At 43.2% G+C, this 23,046-nt stretch overlaps 1 protein-coding gene across 2 annotated transcripts in view; it reads right to left on the reverse strand.

Moving 5' to 3' along the window:
• Nucleotides 1-4,560: 4,560 nt before the first annotated feature.
• The window catches only part of ccdc30 (coiled-coil domain containing 30), a 138,070-nt gene continuing 119,584 nt past the window's right edge, over nt 4,561-23,046 (reverse strand). For both annotated transcript variants that reach the window (XM_080215260.1, XM_080215259.1), the window contains 8 exons: nt 22,829-22,994; nt 21,440-21,561; nt 20,618-20,759; nt 19,112-19,248; nt 16,698-16,787; nt 11,265-11,367; nt 9,790-9,905; nt 4,561-7,015 (listed from right to left, as the gene is read on the reverse strand). In XM_080215260.1, coding sequence (XP_080071386.1) covers nt 6,811-7,015; nt 9,790-9,905; nt 11,265-11,367; nt 16,698-16,787; nt 19,112-19,248; nt 20,618-20,759; nt 21,440-21,561; nt 22,829-22,994 — 1,081 coding nt within the window. In that variant the 3' untranslated portion in view covers nt 4,561-6,810. The remainder of the gene's footprint in view (nt 7,016-9,789; nt 9,906-11,264; nt 11,368-16,697; nt 16,788-19,111; nt 19,249-20,617; nt 20,760-21,439; nt 21,562-22,828; nt 22,995-23,046) is intronic.

Genomic DNA, 23,046 nt, shown 5'->3' on the forward strand with positions numbered 1-23,046 from the left:
ATTCAATGCACAAGCGAGCGTTAAATGGCAATGCAAGTTTGACAGTTGGTAATTGCATGTCACGTACCAACGCTCAGGAGGGCAAGCACCTGAGGAGGTCACCATCCTTAAAATCCTACCACACATTCCCATTGATCCCCAATAGCATTTCACCCTTTTCTTGCCAGGAATATATCCATCTTTGTCTTAAAAATATTCTGACATTTTGCTTCCATTGCCCTTGAGGAAGAGAGTTCAAACATTTACAATTCCCTCAGCGAAAACATTTCTCCTCATGTTAAAAAGACGATCTATATTTTTGAAGTGATCCCTAATTCCAAATCCTCCCACAAGAGGAAACATCCACTCTCCGAAGCCCCTGAGGATCTTGTTTCAATCAAGTTGCCTTTTACCCTTCTGAACTCCAACAAGTACAAGTCCAGCCAGTCCAACCTTCCCTCAAAAGACAACCCACCAATTCCAGGTATTAGTCTAGTAAGCCTTCTCTGAACTGTTTCCAACTCATTTCCATCCGTACTTAAATAAGGAATCAAATACTGTTGGTCTCACCAATGCCCTGTATAACTGAAGCATAACCTTTCTACTTTTGTATTCAATTCCCTTTGCAATAAACAAATACATTCTATTAGCATTCCTAATTACTCGCTGTACCTGCATACTAACCTCTTGGGATTCATGCACTAGGACACCCAGATAGATCCCTGATACATATAGTAAAGGCTCTGAGTTATCACAATAGCTTTAGTAAGGAGATCATTTCACTCTAGAAAGTGCAGATTTTACAGAGACTGGATTGATGTCATTATATAATTAACAGATTAGTTTAGCCCATGTACACATGTTGTTATAAACATTAGAAAGAAACAGAGGCACAAGTACACACATCACCACAGAACTAGATTAGATAGCAGCAGGTATTTCTTTTCATTGACCTACAGAATAAGTCACTGGCTCGTGCCAAGCGTGGATTTACAGCAAATGTTAAGCGTGGATATGAACAAATTCCTGGAACTTGCTCAACTGCTTTTGGGAATTGCGGAGGAATCAACCAAAGGTTTCATCCTGTCCCCTAAACTGGCCGAACACCTTTGCTTCTCTCAGCAAGTTGCATGGCTGGTGGGCAGCTGGGTGGGAGGGAGAGGCATGGAGAAGAGATTATGGTGTGCATAAATTACATGACAGTCATAACAATGAGGGTGAGACAGGGTGATGAACCAATTGTCTGTCAGTTTTCTACAGAGAATGTTTATGCTGGCATCATTACCAAACCATAGCAGGCTCAGTCACTTTGAATGACAAAGAATTTTGTTTGGAAGCAATTGTGGCTTTTCACAATAACACTTTAGGAATCAATTCATTTACAGGGTAAACTAAATTGTCTACCTATCAGCTTGTTCATTCAGATAGATCATACACAGATAATGATACACATTGATTAGTTACTAATCACCATACCCATAAAAATCGCCTTCAAGAACAACGTAAACTTTGATCTTGAATACACACTGTGGACAGAATAATATTTCAGCACTGCTTTAGTAACGAGTGAATCAAGGTGATTCTGTACGGTTTTGGTGCAGTAATAATCCCAGACTATCAACTAATTTAGTTACTGCATCTCTACCTTTGCTTGGAGCTTCTTGTAGCAACAGATAATCCTCCTTTTCATGAGAAAACCAAACTAAGACCCCATCAAAATCCATTCAATCAAGTTTAACTACGCTCAAAATGAACAGGGGTGTGGAAAGAGTACAACTCCAATTCACCCCACACTCCATCCATTTCATTAGCCTTTAAACAAGGAACATAGGAACGTACGAGGGAGTTGAGAGTCCACTTCAACTTCACCGTACCAATCCAAAAGTCTGAAAAAGCATAGGAACCATTTTGTCACTTGTTCCACCCAAAATATTTCTCTGCCAAACATTTATATAATTAACTCCTGAATCAACCATTATTCTTTACCTCCACTATGCCCCTGTTCCACTTACCCACCTAGATCTATTCATCTTCCATCTTCTGAACAAGTCTGTGCCCCTTTGTAGAGTTTATGATACTATTATTAAAGTTTAGTATATCTTTGCCCCTTGGCTAGCTGAATAAGATTCTCTCCAAGCTATCTAGTTTAATCATAGAAAATTACCTCCTGCTTAAAGACAAAAATGTGAATTGCTGCTCTCAATGATATGGTCACATCTGGTTCTTAGCTGCTGACTTATATTAATATCCACATTATTATAGATGATCTGGAGGAGGGAACCGAGTGTAAGGTGTCGAAATTTGCTGATGACACAAAGATTGGTGGAACGGCAAATTGTGCGGAGGATGTGGAAAGTCTGCAGAGGGATCTAGATAGGCTGAGCGAGTGGGCGAGGACCTGGCAGATGGAATACAATGTTCGCAAGTGTGAGGTTATCCACTTTGGTAGGAATAATGGGAAGGACTACTACTTACAGGGTGAAAAGCTGCAGCAATTTACGGTGCAGAGGGACCTGGGGGTCCTTGTGCATGAGTCGCAAAAACCCAGCCTACAGGTGCAGCAGGTGGTCAGGAAGGCGAATGGGATGCTGGCCTTCCCAGTGACCATGTCTGCAGTAAGTGCAGGTTGCTGGAGGAGCTCCAGCTCAGGGTAAATGAGCTGGCCTCTGAGCTACAGACACTGAGGCTCATCAAGGGGAGAGAGGGTGCCATTGTCAATGGGGTGCAAGTGACATCCACCCCCCCTAGACTGGCTAACTCTAAGGGTCAGGGACAAGAGGGGGCTACTGGGAAGAGGAAGGGGGGTGAGGAGCGGAGGCCTCAACCTCTTAATCTGCATAACAGGTTTGAGGTTCTTGCTTCCAGGCTGGACGAGAACGAGGCAGGTGAGGTTGGTGAGCAAGCTGCACACGGTACAGTGCTGCAGCAGGACATAGGCAAAGAGAAAGGGAAAAGGAACGTAGTAGTTATTGGGGATAGTGGGGTGAAGGGTATTGACACTGTCCTTTGTCACAATGACAAAGTGCACAGAAGGGTGTGTTGTCTGCCTGGTGCTCGGGTACGGGATGTCGCAGCTGGACTGCAGAGGAACCTGGAGTGGGAGGGTGAGAATCCGGTCGTTGTGGTTCATGTGGGTGCCGGCGACGTAAGCAAAATGCAGACTGAGGATCTGGGGAGGGAGTATGAAAAGCTTGGAATGGAATTAAAAAGTAGAACCGACAAGGTGGTTATCTCTGGGCTACTGCCTGAACCGTGTGCAGATGGGCGTAGGGTTGACAGGATTAAGGAAGTGAATGGGTGGCTCAGGGATTGGTGTGGGAGGAATGGGTTTGAATTTATGGGGCATTGGCACCAGTATTGGGGTAGGTGGGACCTGTTCGGGAGGGATGGGGTTAGTCTGAACCGTGCTGGGACCAGAGTGCTGGCGAATCGAGTAAAGAGGACTGTAGACAGGGCTTTAAACTAATTAGGGGGGTGGAGGGTGTGAGGGTAGGTGACCTTACGAGGTCTAAAGTTAAGGAGAGTGTACATGTAAGGGAAGAGGCCGAGGATGTCCCAATAATAGAGGGAGTAGGGGGCGTGAGTATAGTTGGTGGCGTTGCGGCAAATAGGGTCCAGGTGAAGGCTGGGATGAAAGCGCTTTATCTGAATGCACGAAGCATTCAGAATAAAGTGGATGAGCTGATGGCGCAGATCGACACAAATGGATACGATCTGGTTGCCATTACAGAGACGTGGCTGCAGGGTGACAGGGACTGGGAGCTGAATGTACAGGGCTATCAAGTGTTTAGGAAGGATAGACAGGAGGGAAAAGGGGGGGGCGTAGCTCTACTGATTAAGGATATGAGTCGCAAAAACCCAGCTTGCAGGTGCAGCAGGTGGTCAGGAAGGCGAATGGGATGCTGGCCTTCATAGCGAGGGGGATTGAATATAAAAGTAGGGAGGTCTTGCTGCAGCTGTATAGGGCATTGGTGAGGCCGCAACTGGAGTACTGTGTGCATTTTTGGGCGCCGCACCTGCGCAAAGATATTTTGGCCTTGGAGGGAGTGCAGAGGAGGTTTACTAGGCTGATACCGGAGTTGAGGGGGTTGAGCTATGAGGAGAGGCTGAATAAACTGGGCTTGTACTCGTTAGAGTTTAGAAGAATGAGAGGAGATCTCATTGAGACGTATAAGATGATGAATGGGATGGATAGGATAGAGGTGCAAAGACTCTTCCCGCTCAAAAAAGACAATAGGACTAGGGGGCACAGCCTCAAGATAAAAGGGGGGCGGTTTAGAACGGAGTTGAGGAGGAACTTCTTCACTCAAAGGGTGGTGAATCTCTGGAATTCTCTGCCCGTTGAAGTGGTGGAGGCTGCCTCGCTAAATATTTTTAAGACGCGGGTTGATGGGTTTTTGATAGGAGAGGGGATTAAGGGTTATGGGGAGAGGGCGGGAAAGTGGAACTGAGCAGCGACAGATCAGCCATGATCTTATTAAATGGCTGGGCAGGCTCGAAGGGCTGGATGGCCTACTCCTGCTCCTATTTCTTATGTTCTTATGTTCATAGCGAGGGGGATTGAACATAAAAGTAGGGAGGTCTTGTTGCAACTGTACAGGGCACTGGTGAGGCCGCAGCTGGAGTACTGTGTGCAGTTTTGGTCGCCACATCTGCGCAAGGATATTTTGGCCTTGGAGGGAGTGCAGAGGGGGTTCACTAGGCTGATACCGGAATTGAGGGGGTTGCGCTATGAGGAGAGGCTGAATAAACTGGGCTTGTACTCGTTAGAGTTTAGAAGGATGAGGGGAGATCTCATTGAGACATATAAGATGATGAAAGGGATGGATAGGGTAGAGGTGGAGAGGTTCTTCCCGCTCAGAAAGGACAGCAGGACTAGAGGGCACAGCCTCAAGATAAGGTGGTGGGGCAGTTTAGAACGGAGTTGAGGAGGAACTTCTTCACTCAAAGGGTGGTGAATCTCTGGAATTCTCTGCCCGTTGAAGTGGTTGAGGCTTCCTCGCTAAATATATTTAAGACGTGGGTAGATAGGTTTTTGGTAGGCAAGGGGATTAAGGGTTATGGGGAGAAAGCGGGAAAGTGGAACTAAGCCACTTCAGATCAGCCATGATCTTGTTGAATGGCGGGGCAGGCTCGAAGGGCTAGATGGCCTACTCCTGCTCCTATTTCTTATGTTCTTATGTTTCCAATCTACTAAATCAACAACAGTTGACTGTTTATTTTCATTTTTACTCCCTCTCTTTTAGGGTTTATCATCAATCCCTTGCAGGTCACACATATTTGGGCCTCTGTCCATTTTACTTTTCTCTCTATCAGGGAGACATACGACGAGCTTACTGGGGTGAAGTTCTCCACAGAAATTCCCTTGTGACTTTTTGGGGAGTGTCAAGTCTGCATTCCCATTGCTTTGTTCCCTCACTCTGTGGCAAAGCCTAAACTGGGAACTCACTCTGAGGGGAAGTTACAAACCTGTGGTGCATTACCCTACTGCACTGACAGGTTGATGCATCAGCCACCTAAGTAACCTCAGCAGCAGTGCTTGTATTTTATAACTATCGATGCAGCAAAGGCAGACAGAATGCACAGGAAAACACTAGCGTATAATCAGACTGTTTGTTGCCTGCAGTTCTGCATGCCTACTTTGCCATTTTCATGCTTTCAAGTATCTGCAATTGGGATTGAAGTTTAAAAAGTATCTGACAAGCTTTAAGGTTAATGATTCTGGTACTGCAATTTGCTTTTCTCTATTCATCCCCTCCCACATCCTGCCCCATCTCTTTTGGAAGTACAGACTTTTGTTTGGGTGCAGAAACACTTTGAAATCTTGTTCAAGGAGACATTTGTCACTAGTAGAGGTACACAGTGAGTGTCAGGCTTTTGACTGTGAAGGATATCAGATCGCTTTTGCACATTGTAATCACAAGTAGATTTGCTGACCAATTTTTGGCCCTCTCTAGTTTGATCATGTGGAATGCAATCAGACCCCCCCCTTAGATATAGCCCTGCCTGAAATAAATTAACACAATCCTCGGGACTGAACCTGACAGCTTTCCACTTATGAAGCCTTGGTATCACATCTGGGGCCTTTGTCAACGAGGCCTGAAGATAGGTGTGGCATTGCACTTAAGTTACAATTCAGAATCACAATCAAGTGAAAGCAGGTTTGAGAAAATACAGTGCAAGAAGGTATCAGATTCAGAAAGTAGTCAAAACACTTTGCTTTACAACCTGGTTAGCAGTACTACTGCCTAATGCTGTTTCCTTATGGTTTTCTCAAACTGTGCAAATTTACTGCAATAAAATTACTTTACATGTACAACTTCAAAGCTCCAAGACAAAGCTCAGCACAAATAATAGATTTAGACTACATTGCGGACAAAAGGGTTACTCAGACAGATGAGTTCTTTTTTCTCAGTGTACAAATTGGGCAGCAGCACCAAAGCTCATTTCAACACTGGGAGAGTTCTATGCATTTTAGAACCATAGAAGAGAGTAATTTCATTCACCCAACCTGTACCCTTGAACCTTGTAATTCTGGTACGACTCCAGTATTCGTGTGCTTGTAAGTGCAATAGCTGGACCAGTATTAATTCAGGTATTTCAACCAATCTACCAGAGAAAGATGTGTTAATATTCTTGTTGGGCAACGTGACAAAGACAACAGCTTATTGTATGTTGAGTGAATATGTCCCTGGCCCCATTGCCAGTATTACTTTAACTCCAGATAGAAACACCTTGTGGATCACCCAGTCGTCAAATTTGTTTGGGTCGAACATTCAGGATCCACTTAAAATTGTACTCAGATCTACCGCTGTCTCTGTCATGGCCTGATCACACCTCATCACTGCCTAGACTCCGGCCATCATCCGGGTCCCTGTACCGTGGGGAGCTCGTCAGGTTTAGATAACCCACGTCTGAGTGATGTGACCGGATTGGACATGTAGATTTCGTGACATCAGAAGACTCGGCTGCTTTGCTGCGTCGAATGCTTTCCAAAGAACCAAAATTGTTGCTACCAGCTGGTGGTGGCATTTCACTGGAAGAAAAGAAGAATCTGGTAACTACAACAAAAATAATAGCTCTTATTCTCTTTGAAACAGAATCTTTACTGTAGAAAAATGCTCCCGGGTGCTTCACAGAGATCTAACCAGGCAAAAATGGATGACAAGGTAAAGGAGGACACTTTAGGAGAGTTGATGAAAAGTCTGGTCAATGACAGAGTCTGAAGACAATCTTAAAAAAAGGAAAAAAGACTTACATTTAAATAGCGCTTTTCATGACCAGTGGATGTTTCAAAAAAGCACTTTACAATAAATGAAGTACTTTTGAAGTGTTGTAATGTGGCAGATAATTTGCACATAGAAAACCTCACAGGGAGCAATGTGAGAATGATATTTGTAAAGTTGATTAAGGGATAAATATTGTCCGGGTCATCGAGCCTAATTCCTCTGCTTATCTTCAAAATAGTGGGATTGGATACTTTTCATCTTCCCAAGGAGGCAGATGAGGTCTTGTTTCAATATTTTATCTGGAAGATGGCACTTCCGACAGTGCAGCATTCCCTCAGTGCTGCTCTGAAATGCGCTCGGGCCTTGAAGTAGGACATGAAACTGGAATCTGATGACTCAGAGGTGGGAGTACTACCAATTGAGCCATTGCTGGTTGATAGGAAGATAATAGAAATGTAGAGGGATTTATGGAGGGAACTTCAGAGCACAAGCTCTGAATGCTGAACAGTGATCAAGAATGGAGGAGCGCAAGAGGCCAGAGTCTGAGGAATGCAGAGCACTTGAAGGAGTTGTAAGGGAAGGAGGTTACAGAGTTAGAAAGACCTAGTGACTATGGAGGGACAACATTTTCAAATGAAAGGCTTTGGTGAATCAGAAACCAATGTAGGTCAGTAGGGTCATGAATGATTGCATAGTATGGAATACAGGCAGTGCAGTTTTAGAAGAGCTGGAATTTACGGAGCAAGTATAAATTAAGAGAATTGGAATAATTTAGTCTGGTAATGACAAAAACGTGGGTGATTTTTTTCAGTAACAAAAGGGCCTAAGGCAGAGGTAGAAGTGAAAATGTAATAGAAATGGAAGTGCATATTACAAAAGCCTGGGGCTAAGGTAGTGAATAGGGTTGCTGGAAATGAGATAGTGGAAAAGGTCCAGAGTACTGGGAGCTGAGACAACAACTTTATTGTTTTGAATGCTTAAATGGAGAAAACCGCAACTCATCGAAGACAAGTATAGAGTGCTCTGCCTGGAACTGTGATGGGGGCAGGTTCAATCAAGGCACTAAAGAGGCTATTAATCAATATTTGAATAGAAACAATGTGCAGTGTTATGGGAATGGCACTAAGTTATATGTTCATTTGAAGAGTGGGTACAGACATGGTGGGCCAAATGGCCCCCTTTCTGCACTGTAACAATTCAGTGATTCTGTGAAGTAGGCTGAAATCAGAGACAGTGGAGAAGTTGGCAAAGGTATTGGAGCTGAGTGCTGCCAGCACACTTATGGAAACTAACCTCATTGCTGGAGATGTGGGTGATGAGGAATACAAGGAAATGGTCATAGATGATCTTGGTCGTGATTAATACCATGGAAGTGGACCATATTAGATAGCAAGGGCGTGGGCAATAGTGAGCTTGAATGTGGATAGAAGAATATGCACGGAAGGAGAAGTCTGGGGAGGGCAGGAGCTCAATGAAATCAGGTGAGAGGGAGCAAAGTGAGCTGAGATTGAGATCGAAATTGGTGAGGATGAGGAACAGCCCAGTACAGACACTGTGGGAGAAATGATGGAGGATATCTCAGTGCAAAACTCAAGGCAGAGGAATGTCCTTAACTCAGCGAAGACCAGAGATTAAACCTGGCACTTCTATGACTCATCAATGCACAGAACCCTTTGGGGAAAGTGCAGGCTTACTTCTTACAAAATGATTCATTTACTTCCTTTGCTGTTTGAGCAGCTTCCAGTTCCAATTGAGAACTGGATGACTCTATAGTCTAGTCAACATCAATTGGTCTTCCCTCAATGCTTGATACTCAGAGTACAAACTTCCAATTTTGCTCAGGTATTATTACTCAGCTAAGTGCCAAGTTTAATGACCTGTCTATACGCAATCAACTGAAGTCAGTTTGCAAACAGTTTGGAAACTACAATGGACTTTAGTGTGAGGGGAAAATTGGCTTATGCCCCAATTTATGAATGTTATTCGGTGATTCCCTACTAAAACATGTACATAAGCAGTGGGAATCACTATAGCAGAAACTGGTTTATGCTCCGTATAATGGAATAGCCAGCTCACTGTCTAGATTTACAAAGGGGAACAACTACTGTTTGGGAATCTTTTGGTGTAATGGTCGTTTTTGTTCATCATGACATTCTAAATACTGCTCAACAGTGCAGTGCTATCTAGTATCACAGCCAAGTGGACATCTTTGGTGTGTAACGTTAGAGAATGAACGTCAATAAGGTATTTCACCATGTTGGCTATCACAATCAAATCTGATCTTGTCCTCAGCTGCCATCTTCATATGCATACCCAATCCAGCTTGGGACACTGGATACTGATTAGGACTCAGAATCCTGGCTACATTTCCCCTTCCCTATTCCATCAGCCTTATGTCACAGCTTGGCATGCTTGACATTAATAGTTCTAATCAAGACATCAGTTAACTTGGTATGTAGATGACCAGACATCAAACTCTAGGCTCGCAGGCCTGTGAAGTTCAACTATGTGCTGGTTTTATCAATTGAGTCTGTGGCAAGGGACAGAAACAAAGAGTTTTCATTTACAATAATTACAATACCGTGTTGAAGATAGGAAGTTGCCATTCTTTCCGGTAGTGTCATTGTGCTGAAACTTGCAAGTTTCCTGGGGAAAGGACACGGACAAATTCTCATGATGCTGTGACTTGGAAGAATCCTAGTAAAAAAATACAGACACACAAAACATGAATATCATGACCATAATAGTGAAGGTAGCACAGTATATACATGATAAGTGCAGATGAAGTTGACCGTTTGGTTCGCAATGGAGGCCCTACCATCCCCCTGACAACATCAAACTGTTTCTTAAATTAATCTACTGTCCTGGTTACCCCTTTTGGTAACTCACTTTGAGTTGTTAATCACCCTCTGCATAAACAAAAAGAAAATCTTCATATCTGTCCTGCATTTGCCCTTTGGGACCATGACCCTGTGCCTACATGCCCTGCACCTATACCTTAAATCTAGGCCAGTACCTGATGTATGGATCTAGATTTACTTTCTCTTATCAAAATGTATTTTGAAGGCTGAAGTGTTCAATCTGCAGGCATACCTAAGGGGTAAAATGGCAGGGGAGGAATTATTCTTAGCCAATATGCTTTACCAATCTTTGATCCTTATCTGGTCCTTATGGCAAGTGATTCTCACAAATACTATTCCAACACCTTACGATACAACTTATTCTGCCATTTCAAGCTACACGTTAATAGGACTGTTGGATAACTTTCATAGTTGAAGGGACAGTGCACCAAGGATTCAGTTACCCACTGTTCATCTATTATTGACAATGGGGACAACAACAATTTCTGGATCCATGCATAGCATGGGCAAGCGTGATATTAACAGTCCTATCCAAGACATCACCACATTGAGGGTATTTCAATTAGAAAGGGCGACACTTAAGTTAATACATGGGTTAAACCATATTACTAGTAGATATAAAGTTGCAACGCTTGCAGTTAACTACTGGATATTCCGTTTTATGTCATGTACTGTATAACATGTCAAGGACACTTTTACGGTGATTGAATATCCAACTGTGGTTTTATTAGAGTATTGTGGCAGTGCTAATGATTTTGGGTTTGAATTCTATGATTAAATACAGATTCTCAAAGATATAAATCTATATTTGTGTAGCAGCTTAAATTGACAAGAAGTGCCACTCTTTAGATTAAGAATAGTTGATCCACCATTTTCTATGAGCACAGGTGGTCACTTACGTAGAAGACAGACAAGAAGAAGGGTGTGGCTGCTGTGCCATCTGTGGTTGAAGTTGCTCGACCAACATTCATTTTCTAGATTTACACATGGAAAATTGTGGGTTCTTTCCTCCCTCAAGGTGCTGACTCTTACCAGCTGACAGTTCCACTGGTACTGGAAGGCTCCTAAAACCTAGCCTATGTGGCCAACCATCAGGCGATGCAGCACTCGTGCCTTGTTAGAATGGAAAAGGAAAACAAAAGGAAATGGTTGGATAGTGCATAGAGCGCATTCCAACTCATTTTATACCATGTACCGTCTTAATTACTCTCAGAGAGCGCTCCAATGAGCCAAGTCGGTCACTCAACTTCACTGTCTCATCTTGAAGCTGTTTATTCTCCTCTTCCAGGTAGTTAATCCTGAAAAGTGATTGAAAGGCAGGCAATGAATATTGGTCACCACTGGCAATGCATACAGTCTGAACTGTACTTTTCCCCCTTCCTTTTGCCACCAGTGTTTTCCCTCACTGTCGCCACTTTCAAAAAGGCGTTGAGTCCTTATTGGGGTACTGCTCCAAATGAAGCAATTGTCATTAGCTATTCATGCGTGAGTCTCGATGGTGAACATTGGCAAGCTATTTGAGCATATGTAGCATCATATCTCATACCAATCTTGTCTTCACCCAATGATCACATAGGTGAGTATTTTCCTAGTGGGTCACTGACTTGTAATCAGAAGCAGGAGCTCCAGCCAAAGCCTTTCACTTGCTCTGCAAAAGCAACAACTGCCTTCGTTGAAGTCAGTAAATGCAGCACAGACTGAAATTAGGTATGTGCCCTCTCTGGTCATAGATCTATAAACCCTACAGTGCAGAAAGAGGCCTTTTGGACCATCGAGTCTGCACCGATCATAATCCCATCCAAGCCCTACCCCCATATCCCGACACATTTACCCACTAATCCCTCTAACCTACGCATCTCAGGACACTAAGGGGCAATTTTTAGCATGGCCAATCAACCTAACCCACACATCTTTGGACTGCGGGAGGAAACCGGAGCACCCGGAGGAAATGCACGCAGGCAGGAGGAGAATGTGCAAATTCCACACCGACAGTGACCCTAGCCAGGAATCAAACCCAGATCCTTGGAGCTGTGAAGCAGCACTGCTAACCACTGTGCCGCCCACTAGGTCACTAGGATCTCACTATATTGGGGGTGATCTTACCATCTCACCCTGCTGATTGATGGATGGGGTGAACCAGTAAGATTGCGAGAGAGCCGAGAAATCGGTTTCATGCCTGTATCTTGCAACCTGACTGCTTTCAGTGAGCTTGGCCCCACCCCTTCCCCTACTGGCAGCAAACAGATTTTGCCCCATATTTTTCTTAAAAAAGTGAAGCAAAATTTTATTTGCGACATGCTCAAAAATGCAGCGCATTTTCATGCTTGTTCAGCACAGAATTATTTCGGTAAGATCGCCCTCATTAAGTGGGAGAGCAATCATGGAAGACTGATCAGCAAAAGTTTTAAACCACCACCCATCTCACCCCCACTATCTCCACTATCCTCCCAATTTAAAACTGAATTGGACTGCGGCACAGCAAAGGCAACTCCTCCCCTACCACCACAAGATTCTGCAATTTCAATATATGCGGCATTGATTGGGGAAAAAGTTTTGCCTGTCTTCTCATAAGAGAAAACGTGAGAATTAAAAATTAACTTGGCACAAATGTGAAGAAGCCATTCTACCTCTCAGTTTGTCTACCTTCTGGTTTGAACTTATGCTAGAATTTTCAGTGGGAACCTTCATTAGGAAGGAAGAAAAGGGGCTTCTCCATGCTGACTAGGGTGGCCTGATGAAGGGCCAGTCTCTCTTAAATGATAACTTGCATTTCTATACAAAGCTGTCTCATCCATACACAAATAGCAGCTAAGATCCAGTCATTTCAGCAGTAAGCACTTATCCAGGTTCACACTAACCAATGCAATAACCTTTATACTGGAAACCTTTCACTTTCAAATACTGAGCTCTTCAGATTTCCTTTCAGTATTCAATACAAAGCATAGAGAAGCGGGAGACAGTGGTACAGTGGTAATGTCACTGCACTAGGAATCCAGAGAGCCATCCTACTGCTTTGGTGACATTGGTTCAAATCCCACCATGGCAGCTGGTGGAATTTAAATTCGGTGGATAGAATCTGGATTAGAAAGCCAGACTCAGTGACAATGATAACAATGTCTGTCATGGTTAACAATGTTAACATGGTTAACACATTGTTGATTGTTGCAAAAACTCATCCTGTTTCCTAATGCCCCATTAGTGAAGGAAAGGTACCATCTTTATTGGTCTTGCCTACATGCAACTTCAGACCCAATGTGGTTGATGCTGATTCTCAACTGTCCTCTGCCGATCCCAACCCCCCGCCGAAGTCCCACTAGAACTCGCCTATGACCTGAGACCCTTTGGGATCCTGGGCCTCGGATAGCTGCATTACCATCAGCAGCAGCCATTGCTTCCCTTGTGGTGCTGCTGAACAATGAAGGGCTGGCTGCCAGCCTCTGACTGGCCAGTGGCTCTTGATAGGCAGAACATTTGCCACTAGGGTCTCTGATCTCAGGGAAGACCCACCACTACTCTGTTAAATGTCTGACTGGCACTTAGTGCAGCATGCTTTCCAAAAGGAGGTGGCAAGAGGGATTCTCATCATCTCTCCTACTGGTTGGCAAATCCCCAGTCTTCCATTTTAAATTCTATCCACTGTGTCTTCCTGAAAAATCTATGAGTCTTAGGCACTTACACATATTATGAAATAATTATTTAAAACGATTAACAATTTATTAAATTAAAATATCAGAAGATGTTAAAACTTCCTAAGTGGCTGTAAAGAATAGGATTGAAAACAAGAAAGGGCCAGTTGGCCCAATTGACCCTGACTGACTCCTAGAAGCAAAACTGAATGGCTTCCTGGACTGTTGTTAGGATTTCACGGATCATAAGGAGAATGTAAATTTTCATTGAATCATGTCCACCTCCAGTGGGAGAAGCATCCACCAGTTATAGACTGTACATCCCAATATGGCATCACTTTAAAAAAGAGAACACTTTGAGCTGTACAACAATCACAGCTCTGCGAATGGAGTTGGGAAACTTTGAAGGGACGTATCATATGCATCATGCAACAGTAAAGTGTATTGGCTTCAGTGTGAGTCTGCCTTAAAGTACGTCAATACAAGTACAGCAATCTCAGGCAACACTGTCTCAAGCTATTATTCAAATCTGGTAGCTTTCCCTTCTCCATCTCTCATGGTGTCATTCCATGCTGAAGTACAGTACTTCAACCAAGTGACCAGTTCCTGTGTGAGAGTCTGGGCAGCCTAACAAACACCAACTGGCTCCTTGCATCATGTTCACACATCCCCAACTTTCAAGCAGTATTTACTGGATAGTGATTAGAAGCAGAAGCCCTGATGGTGTTTAACCCTTTTCCAGCCAAACCATGCTGAAGTTAATTGTACCAACTGATATTGTGGCTCAAATCAGCTAACCTGCCTCAGCCCAGCGAACAAACTGGTCAGGAAGACAGTGTATTTAACCACTCAGATACGTGGAGCGCAGATACCAAGTACTTAATTTTTTTCCGATCCATTTACATTTTAATACTTAAAGAACCCTTATATTTGCTCCATCTTTATATCAGTGCTGTTAGGAAGGGAGTTCCAGGATATCAACTCGGCGACATTGAAGGAATGGTGATATATTTCCAAGTCATGATGGTGAGTGGCTTGGAAGGGAACTTCCCATGTATCTGCTGCTTGTTCTTCTAGATGATATTGGTTGTGGGTTTGGAAGATTCTGCCTAAGGAGCCTTGGTGAGTTCATGCAGTTCCTCTCGAAGATGGTACACATGACTGTCACTATTCATCAATAGTGGAGGGAATGAATGTTTGTGGATGTTGTGCTAATCAAGCAGGCTGCTTTGTCTAGGATAGTGTTGAGCTTCTTGGGTGTTGTTGGAGCTGCACTCATCCAAGCAAACGGTGAGTACTTCATCACCCTCCTGACTTGTGCCTTGTAGATGATGGACAGGCTTTGAGGAGTGACTCCACACAGACAGTGACCGAAGCCAGGAATCCAACCCAGGTCCTTGGAGCTGTGAAGCAGCAGTGCTAACCACTGTGCTACTGTGCTGCCCATAAACCAAGTTACTACCAAGTTTTTTGGCTGGACCAGACTCCAGATTAATTTATAGGTTTTACCTATAAATGGTGCTGAGAAATGCAGGGACAACTATAACCTCAGGACTATTGTTTGCTAGAATGTAACACTGGAATCTTTCTGCATTGGACTTCCAATTCTCAGATTCTTCCTTGAATCTCCCAATGGTGCAAAATTTTCCTGCCATTTTACGGGGTACCAAGACTTCCTCAGTAACATTTCTTCAGCAGCTTCATTTAATTGTAATGGATTAGCTTATCTAACAAATCGTAATATCAGACAACTGCAGCAGCTTTCCTTAGATTTAACGCAATGCAAAAAATCTCTGTTTCGCTCTATCTCCAGGTCTTCTCTAACTGTGCCCATGGCAAACTCTGCAGCCTGAATTCCTCAGAGTGCCAGTTTCTAATTTTTGGTCTGGACCTTCCTCTTTTTCTGCCCGATAATCTTACTGGTGCAATTGGCTGACCTGCTGCTGATTCTGAAGTTTACAAAAAGTACAACTGGTGTTCTTGAAAAAAAACAGCTCCTTGTTGCCATATTGTTTTTATCCTGTTATGTGCTGCACTTGTTGAATAAAAGAACGCAAAGTGAGGATGGGTGAAAGCAACAACATGAGTTTATTGATAAGCTGCTGACACTACCAAGGCTTCATCTAGACTAGGTAAAAGTCTGTGAAGCAGCCAATGACGTCACAAACAATACACATGACTAGACTCAAAGTGACAGCGCACAACACAGCAACAACTCCAAATATATAACAATAATGCTAATCACTGCTGCATGATTAATCCAATCTACTTTGCACTATCTTGCATTAAAGACCTTGAGTTGAGCTTAGCTTAAATGAAAGAACTTTTAGTAAAGTTTTACTTAATAGCAATTGAGAGCAGAAATGTATCCAATTCCTCTCCCAAAGCCCAGCACAGAGGCACTTGTCATGCCTTTCTGCCCTATCAGGTTGATACTAGGTAGTTAAACACAGACCAAGGTTGAACCAGGGATCCTTTGATTTTAGTCACTCCACCTTCAGTTGCCTGGACCCTATACTCTGGAATTCCCTCCCTCCCTGCACCTCTCTACCTTGCTTTCCTTCTTCATGACACTTCTTAACATTTCCCTCTTTGCCCAAGCTATGGTAATCTGACCAAATATCTCCTTACGTGCCTCAGCATTATATTTTGTTCTGTAATGTCCTGTGAAGCACCTTGGGACATTTTATTACATCAAAGGTAAAAGCAAGCTGTTGTTCATGATCTATGTACTTCAGCTATTTACTGGATTGAAGTGCCAAGTTGTTGAGGAAAACTCACTAAAAGTTCTCGCATAGTTTTGCATTTAGTAACAGACTCTCAACAATTAATTGGCTTGCATTCATCAAGCATCATACCCTTTGTGTAGAACCTTAAATAAATTTTCTTACTGAAAGAAAATACTTTGCTACTAACTTGTAATTCCCTATTCAAGCAGTGGAACTGGGCAATACTGAATTATCCTGACTCAAAATGCTTCCCAAGTGACATCAAGGACTGACCTGGATGCCGATTTTTGGGATTTTCGCTGGCCTCGGTCGTTAGCAGTTCTTGTTGCTGACAACAGCATAGGTGCACAAGAGGCGGGAGATCTAGTGGGGAGGGGGAAAAGGAAAATTAAAATATGAAAAGCCTACCAACTGGGGGATTTCTTTATTACATGGCGATGTTAGACGGGAATGGTAACTTTAGAATAAAATTATTCCCTGGTTAAAAAAAACAATAAGTTTGAATCTGTGGGGTCAATGGTTACATTAATTGGCTTACTGAATTTAATAGTCTCACATAACCCAGCATATAAAGAGTCAAAAGTGTTTCCTTGATTTAAATGGAAACATTGATCAGATTAAGTATCAACTGTCTAGGCCCTAAGAATTCCCTTTCTAAGTATGCCCCTCCCTCTCCTTTTTCCTCCTTTAAGACACTCCTTAAAACGTCTTGATCAAATATTTAGTTACCTGTCACAACATTGGAGTCAAACTTTGTTTGGTAATATTTGTGTGAAGTGCCTTGGAACATTTGACTATGTTAAACGCAAATGGTTTTGTTTGCTTGGCATAGACCAGTTGAATGTCTGTGCCTTCTGGAATATGTGCCAAAGTGCTTCTGCTACTGTTTCTCTGCTGTTAAATACTAAATAAATGATGTATTTTTTAAAAATTATCTGGCCATGCTTAAATATTGGTTTTACCAGCTTAAGGGACTAAAATCAGTTTGACATAGGACAACAGTTCTGAAATTTGATGCATTGGAAAAAGTAAAGCAAGAGGAATGATTCCAACGGTGAAACTAAGAGAAAACAATTGATAAACTCAGGTTCTAGAGTGAGATCAGAGGAGGGAAATAGCACCTCAATGAGTTATACAAAATATTCAAAGGTAAAGATAATGTAAACACCTAGTATGCTTTCAAAGGAAGTCAATCTAGTACGGTGATGCTAGTGTATCTTTAAAAAACATATTTTTTTAAAAATCATGTTCTCTGCAGTTGTAAGTGGCCTTTTGGTGTCATTGTTGTTGAGCTATCTGTTTAAATGGTTAAAATGGGGTTTTGTTTATTCTTACTCTGGGCCTCAGGGACTCTGGATTTTTTTTGATGATCCTGCATTGTGAGGGGAAAGACTGATTGACAATTCAAAGTCAAGTGGCCCTCAGCATAATGGTGCGCGATGAAGCCCTGACGGCAAGGGCCACCCCTGTGGAAATACAGCTCCCCTCACAAATCACTACTTGCACCCTGGCAAGACTGACCCTGATCCCATTTTCCAGTGGTTCTATGGTGGCATTCATTCTGCAGCTGCTCTGGGACAAGTTCAATTCCAGCTGTGGCCACTGCTCCTAGTGGCGCTGCTGGGACTAAAGAGCTATCAGTCCAATTGACCAGCAGTAGGAACCCAGGCCCTTAAAAGGACCAGGAATCTTAATGCCAGGCTGTTAATTGCCTGATTACCGCAGAATTAGGTTGGTTTTTCACAAACGGCCGAGGTAGTGTCCTTCGGCTCTCTGTCCTGCATGAGGGGTTCAGCGACCCTGACAAATTTCACCTCATTGTGTTTAAACATAATAAGGACACAAGGAATTTGTCAAAGAAAACAAAACAAACAGAAGCTAAAGAAAAAATGGCTTGGGAGAAGGCAGACACATTAGATATATTTCCTCAAAAATAAAACCTTGACAATGTGGAGCTCGTTTGGTGTTGGGAGTTTACTGCAGTTCCTTGCCACAATGCAAAGCTGTCAATGATGCTCATTTAAAGATAACACATCTAATTGTTACAGTAAAGGTGGTATTTTGAATAATATTGAGCTCCACTTCTACCTGTTTCAGGCCGAAGCAAGAGAATTTTGAGTTGATGCCAGGAACCCAGGGGTCTCACCAATAACATTCACATGAAAAGATCATATGCAGAATGTGCCCATTCCTCTTTCTGGTGGATTTTAAAATGAATTTTTAAAAAAATGATGGGGAACTAGCTGCAGTCCCCCCCAGATTACTCTACAGCTCGCCAGATTCATAAAATCATAGAATCGCTACAGTGCAGAAAGATGCCATTCGGTCCATCGTGTTAGCACCAACAACAATTCCACCCAGGCCTATTCCCGTAACCTCCCTGACACTAAGGGGCAATTTAGCATGGCCAGTCAACCCAACCTGCACATCTTTGGACTGTGGGAGGAAACCGGAGCAACTGGAGGAAACCCATGCAGACACAGGGAGAACGTTCCACCTCCACACAGACAGTGACCCGAGGCCAGAATTGAACCCGGGTCCCTGACACTGAGGCAGCAATACTAACCACTGTGCCATCCCAAATTTGAGGGCTCCCATTTTTGATATTACCCTCTTGCACAGATAAAAAGTAAACTTTCTCAAAGTAAATTCCAATGCATATGGAGAGCACATCGCAATGCAAGTACCTGTTCTTTACGTTGCAAACAACTGCATTGTTGTTCCGCACAGCATCCTCTTGCTCACTCAACTGTTGTATTAGCTCTCTCTTCTCAACAAGCAGCAGATCATTTTCATATGTGACCTTCATGTTCCAGGCATGCTCCTGTGGGTTAGCGAAAAGAGGCAACGTGAGCATGATTAATCACTATTTTGAAAGTAAAATTTTAATGCTGCTAAGGATTACTAATGTTAATCCTATGAAATTAGGCAACTTTCAAATACAGCACCAGTGTCAGAAGCACACAGTTAAGCACAGTGTAGGCTGGGTACATGTAATGAGTAAAGCTCACTTTACATCTGTATCCTGGCAAGCATCCCCAGGTCAGGTCCATTACAGACTAAAGTAAACCCCTTCTACCAGCAGCCTGCCCACTTTCAGAAATGTACACAAAGCTGTCTTGTAGGCTTAACTAAGAATGACATGCCTGCTTATAAATGAACATACTGCCCTTTTCATAGAATCCCTAGTGCAGAAGGTGGTCACTTGGCCCATCAAATCTCAACCGACCACAATTCCACCTAGGCCCTATTCCCATAATCCCACATATTCACCCTGCCAACCTCCTGATATTAGGGTCAATTTAGCATGGCCAGTCAGCCTAACTCTCACATCTTTGAAGTGTGGGAAGAAACCGGAGCAACTGGACGAAACCCATGCAAAGATGCGGAGAATGTGCAAACTCTGCACAGACAGTGACCCGAGGCCAGAACTGAACCCGGGTCTCTGGTGCTGTGAGGCAGCAGTGCTAACCACTGTGCCACCCTGCTGCTCAATGCAAGAGCTGGAAACAATTGCTTTTTATTAAAAATGAATCGTTTTTACGCTCCTGTCCTGCAGGTACTGAAATGAGCTGGAAAAGGGTTCCACACTCTCCAGTACAATATCCAAGGGTTGATTTTCCTTGTGCAAGAGAGGGTGTCAACAGGCTACAAGCAAGGGGAAGGGAAAACCAATTGATATTTATCCCTGCTGCCTAGTGACACTGTGCCCAGTTGTAATAACTTTACTGCTGCTCTGGCTCAGATCAGCACAACTCACAGACTTTGGCATGGCTTTCCTGGCATGTGTCACCAAATGACAACTGAGACTTGGATGGAATACACCAATACGGAACGCTTATCGTGCTCCTGGAATGTATCAAAGTGTTTCACAACCAATTTTATTAAAAAATGCAGTCATTGTGGCTTTGTAGGTAAACCTGGCTGCCAACTGCACCCAGGAAACTTCGACAGTGTACAAGATGAAAGGCCAGTTAATCCTTACTTTTTTGAAGGCACGAAGAAGAAATGCTAGCCAGTAGAACTCCCTACTTTAGACAAAGTCTCATTCTAACTCCACATGTGAAAGATGGCACCTATGACAATGCAGTTCTCCCTCCATACTGCACTACCCAATGTTGACCTAGATATGCACTCAGGTTTGGAGCTGGGCTTGAAATCACAACCTTTCACTTACAAGTGAGTAGATTCACCTTATCCATCAGGTTTTTCATCAATTTGATCTCACTTTCCAGATGTTTTATTTTACCATCCCGCAGCATCACTTCACGGATAAAGATCTCTTTAGCTTTGCGCAGCTTCTGTTTGTGTCTCATCTGTTTCTCATTATACAATCTGCAAGGAAGAAAAACAAATCTTGCAATTATTCAGCATCTTCATGCCCTCAGGATGTCCCAATATGCTTCAGAGCCAATAATATCCCTCAACTGGAAATGATTTTGTCTGTTGTATCTGGCTTTTTCTTGTGCAATACTTTTGTTAATCTGAATAGATTTAATTGGAGTTTTTTTTTAAAACAGCAATTGCTGAGTCTTTACTTCAAAAAAGATGAGGAAGTTGTTGGCTTGGACAATATTTTCTTATTATATTACCCTGTCCATCATCTCTGCAACAAACTTTGTGGAAGGATGTGAGGAACAGGTTCAGGGAGCTAAATAGCCTAGGGACTCCTATGTCCCTTTGCTTCTATGTTGAGATGTGGCCACCTTTTTAACATATGCAAACACAGCGACCAATGTGAAACAAAAGCCCCAAACGGTAGGCTAGCTCTCTCTGTATTTTTACTTATGTGTATTCACTCAATCTAAGGACATTTGGATGGACATGTGTCTTTTCATTAGACACTTCAAAATTGCGAAGGAGACCAACAATGTTTACACTCTTACAGTTGGATCAATTTGGGAAAATAAAATGTCTAAACTTTTCAGCAACATAAAAGATGCAAAGACCAGGTTTGTTCCTCACGAACTCCTTTCCCCTTCCCAGCACTCCTGATGAATTGTCCATTGACTTGCCTGACTTGTGAATCCAATTGCTGGAGCATGTTCTGCAGCTCTTCCTTAAGTTTATCTATCTCTTGTTTGTATGTACAAATTTCATCCAACAGCTTCTTATTAGCCTTTTCATGACAGAGACTCTAAATGGAGGATAGTTTATATCAGCACTGGAACACCACAAACAACAACTTTATAGCTGCAAACAAAACAGACCTGTTTCGCATACAATAATCATTCTTCATTTTTTAAAAAATAGCCTGTCTGACATTTCACAGGGCAGTGCTGACCCTATCCACTGGCCAGAAAGTTTGGGACAACCCTGCCTTGGCTAGTTGGGAATCCTGACTTGATTTTATGTGCAGAGTGCAATTTACTGATGGCTGCTGTTCCTTCTCTTCCAAGAGCTGCTGGCCAATTGGAGAGTTGGCAGCTATTCAGTCCCAGCAGCACCTCTGGGGTGCAGCAGCGACTACTGGGAGAGCAACCAATGATGGCCTGGAACTACTAACTGGGGCTGGGCTTGCTAGGGGCAGCCAGGCAGGCCAACTGAGGTGAGGCTGGTGTCGAGGGGCAGCCCTTGCTGCCAGAGTGACCCTTTGCTGCCACAGGGTACCCAATCAGGAGAGTTCACCGACCTGTGAGCCCATATGGAGGCTACCAAGATCCAGCTGTAGTCTCCCCATATGGTGAAGATCACACCCCAGTAAAATGCCAGCAATGGTGAGAAAAGGTCCTTAATTGGTCACTTAAGGCTTCAATTAGTTTCAGGTTTGGGTTATGGGGGCTGTCCTTCCACCATCAGTAAAATACTAGGGGCAGTAGGAGGGTAATGGGCCCTCCCACCAGATTTTCCATCCACTCCAGCTCTCAACACATGCCCAACCTCTGTTTCTCGTTATTCTGTAGTATTGCCTAGATGTCCTCTTGTGATATGGCTGCATCTAATGGGGTGATTCCTCATTCATGTTTCCTCCAGATTAGAAATATTGCTGGAAAGAGTTATGGAGACAAGAAAAGGTACAGTTTGGAGTACATGGTAACAAACTGACATTCAGGCCATTTTATTATTTTCAAAGGAATGTCTGTAATATTATCCAGTATTTCTGTTTCCGCCTGCTATCCAAAGACCCAGCTGCACAGTCTATTGATGCAAAGACTTGGTGAGGACTGGGTCAGGCTCAGAAGTGATATCTCAAAACTGAGCAGCTTGCCAGCACCCATTATCTAGACTCACGTGTGACGAATGGCTGGATCAGATATCCAAGGAGTAGCCAGTAATCATGAAACTGAAGTCTAGTCAAAAGTCAATGTCTTCTGATGAATAGTGACAACATTGATAAACGATCTTATTCCATGGACAATGCAATTGAGTGTCACTGAGTTGTACTTCACCCCTCAGTTGCCTACCTCAGCAAACAAGGCTTCCTTTTCCTCTTCCAGAACTTGCAGCCGTGACTCCTGTTGCTGTATTTGCTGCTCCAGGTCACATTTACCCCGTGATAAGCACCCTTCCTTTTCTAGCATTGATTTGATTTGCTTCTGCAGCTCCTCCGAGTTCTGATCTGCAAGTTTCCTAACAAGATAGAGATGGAGAGTGAGAGATATTGTGTTTTGTCTGCAAGTCC

This window comes from Carcharhinus amblyrhynchos, chromosome 30 (assembly GCF_965287045.1).
Source record: "Carcharhinus amblyrhynchos chromosome 30, sCarAmb.v2.hapA, whole genome shotgun sequence".
Taxonomy (NCBI): domain Eukaryota; kingdom Metazoa; phylum Chordata; class Chondrichthyes; order Carcharhiniformes; family Carcharhinidae; genus Carcharhinus; species Carcharhinus amblyrhynchos.